Source organism: Phaethon lepturus, unplaced genomic scaffold (genome assembly GCF_000687285.1).
Source record: "Phaethon lepturus isolate BGI_N335 unplaced genomic scaffold, ASM68728v1 scaffold38246, whole genome shotgun sequence".
Taxonomy (NCBI): Eukaryota; Metazoa; Chordata; class Aves; order Phaethontiformes; family Phaethontidae; genus Phaethon; species Phaethon lepturus.
Window position 1 is genome coordinate 1 of NW_010547532.1, and position 5,717 is coordinate 5,717.

A 5,717-nucleotide genomic window follows, 5' to 3' on the forward strand; every position below is an offset into this window, starting at 1 on the left:
GTGACGGGAAGGGAGCTGCTCCTTTTCCCGCGCCGCGCTGGGGAGGAGGAAGTGACGGGAAAAGGCCTCTGCGCGGTGGAGGGACGTCTCCTTACGCCCTCTCCCGCTCCACGCCGGTGAGAGCAGGCAGTCAAGGGCAGCGGGATTATACCGGCTGGGAATGCCCTTTCCAGTAGCATTTCACCCTCTCAGGTGATTTTTTATATCCCATCCCTCCGCAGGAGGCTTGGAAGCACGGGGGAAGGCCGCCCGCCCCCACAAATCCATAGCCAAACACCTGTTGCCTCCAGTGCTCACATTTATTTGGCTTTCATCTCCCACTGCTCTGTACAACATCACAGAGAGAGGTGGGGGATGTACCTTGCAGTATTTATTACAAAGAGACATCATACTGTCAATGTGGAATGTAACCTAATAGGAGAAAATGAGGTTTTTACAAATCGGCTTTATCACCACATTTATTTTTGTGACTGCTGTTGGAGATACAAGGGGTTCGAGTGTAAAATAACAGTGGCAATTTACAGAGAAGGGTTTTAACACATCGAGGATGATGGGGGCTTTTCAGATTTAAATATTTTCAAAATTCTATAGGGAATGATAGTGCAGAAATCAGAGATAGATCACATACTTGAACTAAAAGCATTAGAACACAAAATCAAGGTTTAGTTTTCACAATATGTGTTTTAAATGTTACATTTAAACGTTATTCAGAAGAGCACTGTAAATAAAGTTACAAAATATAATAATCCAAGAGTCTGAAAAATCTATAATAAAAATAGGGAGCCTGCGTCTTCATTAACAATGAATAAATATAACATTTAAATAGCTGCAACATACCAAATACTTACCTCATGCCTTAAATAAAAAAATAATAGATGTTTATATCTCAGTATTTCATTTAGTGCTACTGGAAGCTTCTAAATTACAAAGCTGGAGGCTAACAAATATACAGGATAGAAAATGACAGCAAAGCATTCACGACACTATCTTACAGACGTGGCCTCCACGTTCTGCCTGAGGCCTCACAGAAGCTAGTCCAGACTTTGTGGTTTTGGGCAAGAGCAGCAAAAAGGAGTCACCAATTTTAGCACTGAATTGACAGCTGAGGGGAAGATAAAGGGATTGTACTCTACTATATCCCCTAAAAACTGGGATATAGTAGTGTCAATCAGAAAGAACTAGACCCTGATACTTGCTCCCCCATGCACAATCATTTAGACCGCCAGCTTCAAGACAGTGTACCATACACAAAATAGATATAGGGCAATTCTCTAACACAGTGTATTATGTTTTTCCTCAAGAACCCCTCAGTATGAGGTTTGTAGCTGCAGTACACAGGCCACCACCGGGAGAGAGATTTCAGTTATCTTTCCGTTACTCCTTGGGCTTCACCACGTACTCCTGAAACATTGAATACAGCACACCTACAAGACAGAAATACAAGCACAGTTAGAAAGCTGGGTTAAATAGGAAACAATGGGTTTCAAGATCTTAGCAGTAAGAGATATTCTCAGCTATAGAAATAATGTTTCCCTTCCTCTTCTGCTCTCTGTATTTTTTTTTTAATAGCAGTGATGAACACTACAAAACTCTTCATATACAGAGACAGTGGACATGAAAATGTACTGTATATGAAAATGCAGATCCCAAGCCAATTCTAGTTTGCTTTGCAGCTCGAGTCAAGCTTTCCTGTTGTACCTTCTGGGAATACAGTATAGACAGTGTTTCATGGGATATACATTTACACACATGCACAGCTGCAATACTTCGATGAGACCTGGGGTGTACAAAGCACTCTGTATGTTCAGGGACACAATTCCAGTCCTGAAAAAATACATATATAAAAAAATATAGTACGACAGTCTACACAAGCTGATTTTCCAATGCATTAAATTCAGAAACAGCAACATATTTACAAGGGAAAATATTAATGTCAGCCAGTTGGGTTTTTTCTTTGCCTCTCACTTCAACATCTGCAGAACCTCACATACTTCCCACATAGATTCACAGAAAGATTCACAGAAACACTAGGTTGGAAAGGACCTTCAAGGTCATCAAGTCCAACCATTAATCCAGCGCCACCATGTCCCCTAGACCATGTCCTGAAGCGCCACATCCACACGTTTCTTGAACACTTCCAGAGATGGCGACTCCACCACCTCCCTGGGCAGCCTGTTCCAATGCCTGACCACCCTCTCAGTGAAGAAATTTTTCCTAATATCCAATCTAAACCTCCCCTGGCACAACTTGAGGCCATTTCCTCTTGTCCTATCGCTAGTTACTTGGGAGAAGAGGCCAACACCCTCGTTGCCACAACCCAACGAGGTTCTTCTACATCTAAAAGTAGTCAGAACTTCTACTCTCAAAGTTAGTGCAGTTTAATATTAAATACATATACTTAAATATCACATTACTCTAGAAATGCTGATAGAATACCAGTAAAGAGCATAAACATCCTGAAATATAATGGCCTTGACCCTTCCAGCCTAAGGCTATTTCACACACACTGTACTACCCACAGGGAGAAGAGACGCGAGAGGTTCTCCGTGGTTTGCCAGTGCTGAGGACAGCCTTTTGTTCAGTACGTACCACACGTTATCGCTCCCACGACGAAGCCCTGGGCTGCCACACGCATGTGAATCAGGTGAAGTGACATTTTCATGTCGCCTCTGTGCTTCAGTTTGTACAGCCCATAGCCAACCACCACGGCGAAGCCAGCCATCCCTGCAAGGCAAGGAAAGCATCCTTGTGAGTCAAGATCCAGGTCATCGAGATGTGTGAAGTGACCCACCTAAACAAAATATGTCAAGGTTTTGATGTAATCACTCTGTTTTCCTGTAGATGGCAAGTCCTGACCTGTCTACTGTTTTCACTCCAGTTCCATCTCATTCAATCCAAAAGTCAGTGCAGATAAGAGCAAGAGCTTTCCACTAGTGTTAAAATGCCAGAGCAGTAACTCAAGGTGTCAGTTTTTTGGGGTATTTTTCAGAAAGCACATCTGCTACTCGCACCCTCTTTCCTGGATGTAAGGTCCCACCCAAGAACATCGCTTGGCTGCGGCTGGGACACTCGGCGTGTGGATGCACCCTGACGTACCCACTGGCCTGCTGAGGTTGCTATTTTGGGTATTGTCACGTTTGCCCGGCTTTCACTGCGACAGGACAAGTCATATGTCACTCGTCCTGTGCTGTGGGGGGAGAGGTTCAGCAAGGTCCCTTTCAGTCTTTCAACGGACCAAACACAGCCCCCAGCTGTGCCAACTCCAACCTGGGTACACTGATGCACCCACAGAATCCAGAGTGTCAACGCACAAAATTTCCCCATTTTACCCACTGTATTCCATATTGAGGATGATTACTTACATAGTTCAAAGGAGGGTGCCAAGTTTTAAGTGTTGTGTATATTTTACTGCTGAGAGCCCAGAAGCTTGGCTCCCTGAACAGGAGTATTACCACTTCCACTTGTGAAGCTATAAACCCTTACTTCATTGGTGCATGACCCACGTGGTAGCCTCATTAAATACCAATAAAGAGTTTTAGGGCCTTCAAACTAGCTCTGACAGTTCTGTTAATCTGCTTGGGAGAACCCGAACTCGTGGAGCTCGTAGTACACTCTAGCGAGCTGGAGAGCAAAGTCCTGTGACCAGAGAAACCAGTGACGGCTGTCTGTTGGCAAACGCTTGGAACAGTTCACCCCAAGTGACCCGACTGCTCTCCATTTAAGGTGGCTGGAAATCGAAACGTGTCTTGTGTCAGAGGCAGTTCCTGATCAGAGGGAAGTTCTCAGGATGAACATGACTGATCCTCTCTCCCCTCAGAGGCTTTTTTCGGGGTCTCAGCAGAGAGGCTGAGAACTTTAACAACCTCCTCAAGCTGAGGTACCACAAAACCTACTAAGAAAATACATTTTTAAACTAAGGGATGACAGCAGAGAAGGATGAAATGTGAGCTGCAAAACACACTCCTTACCACCTAACAGGATCACCTATACAGTCTTTTGGGGTTTGTTGGTTTTTGTTGTTTTTGTGGTGTTTGGGTTTTTGGGTTTTGTAATTGTAGGTTCTGGGTTTCTAATTAAGATAACAGGCCTCATTAATTTCCCTGTTTCTTGCAGAAAACTCCTTCCGGGCAGGAGTACTACTGTCACCACACAGAAAGCCTGCATGAGGAAGTAATGTCAAAGTAATCTCCTGTTCACACGAAAATGGTGAGCAGTGACTATGTTTACCGTATTGATTGCCCATGAAGGGGAAAGAGTAACCATGTAACCATGTTTCTTCATCTTTAAACTTACCGATGGGTACAAATGGTGTCTCTTTAAACTTTCTTAACAGCTTTGATGTCTGGCTGGTGTCAGTCTCATACTCAGAGTAAACGGATCCCTGACCCGATGACATGGTGGCTGCAAAGACAAAGAGTGTCTCTTCAGGCTTTAGAAATACCCAGTTAAGAAAACTTTTAGAAAAAGAAAATCCCTTGTATACTCCACCAGTCACAAATGTCCACATAGTGAGGTACAAGTTCAAGAGCTCAAGAGCTAGACTCAAGCTGATGAGCTACATTTAGTTCAAGTGAAGTCTTCGGAAGCAAGACTGTTGCATACTAGAACAGGTGAGGGCAGACAAAAACAAGAAAGTAGTTGTCTGTTTTCACATCGTTATGGATCACACCGGCCTCCCATATGCTCACAGGCAGCAAGAAGCCACTCAAAGCTTTGGTCACTGCCTGCATTTTCTTTTAGGACTGCCATCCTCTACCACACTGCTTTGCTTTCACAGGCTATTCCTTAATAGCAGCTCTGCTATTCATAATAGCGTTCCTCCTCTTTTGCTGTCTGCCAAGAAAAACCAAAGCACTCGGGATGGAAAGCATGAGTGGACAGGTTAGCCCTACCTGGCAGCTCGTCAGTCACTACTACAGCCTATCCCACCTCATTCACCGCTTCAATGTAGTTTCAAATTCCTGATGAGAAACAGAAGAATGTAAAATGACAGCTGCTGAAGAGCCAGAGCAAGTCTTGAAGCCCTTGATAGACACAGACTCATGTGAGAACACATCAGTTTTGGGAGGATGAGGACAGTTTCCATGGCAGCACAGGTGATTTCTCACCTGTTCCCAAGGAGAAAAAAAAAAAAAAAAGGCAGCAACGGCCATGGGAAGGACTCTATTCACTGAGCCATCATCACCAAACCAGTGAGACTGCCCACCAAAACTTGCCAGCTCGTGGTGCTGTCCCTGTCACAGATTACACCGAGGCCTGTTCCTTCTTCAGTGCCGTCCGACATAAGCATCATTCTTCAGTGATTACTGCTATTCCAACTAGCTCAGCAACATCACAAAGGTCTCTGCTAGAAAAATCGCTACCGGTCTCATTCCAGTTTTGCCATCAACACGGTCAGCAGCAAAATACAGCTCGGCCTCCCATGGAAGTACTACAAGCTCTTGAAATAAGCCGACAGGAATTTAATTTAAGCATGGGCTCGTAAACACATACAAAAGATACATTTCAAATGTGGCGGTATTCCCCAGTTAAGCAGCATTTTGTGCACATCCATTTCAGCGGGATGACTGCTTTTTAAACTAAACATGCAAACCATTTCCTCTGCAGGCCAAAGGATTCAATCTCTCTGCGCCCACTACAATTACCCTGATTTGCTAAATATAAGTTATATCTTAGCCTGACTCATTCGGAGAAGGAAACATGAGAGCACCCCGTCA

The 5,717-nt window shown here is 44.2% G+C and overlaps 1 protein-coding gene across 1 annotated transcript; it reads right to left on the reverse strand.

Moving 5' to 3' along the window:
- Window positions 1-1,374: 1,374 nt before the first annotated feature.
- HIGD1A (HIG1 hypoxia inducible domain family, member 1A) lies at window positions 1,375-4,396 on the reverse strand. The gene is made up of 3 exons (XM_010289670.1): window positions 4,294-4,396; window positions 2,590-2,724; window positions 1,375-1,424 (listed from the first exon to the last, which is right to left on the reverse strand). The coding sequence occupies exons 1-3, from the start codon at window positions 4,394-4,396 to the stop codon at window positions 1,375-1,377; spliced, it is 288 nt and encodes a 95-aa protein (XP_010287972.1).
- Window positions 4,397-5,717: the final 1,321 nt, after the last annotated feature.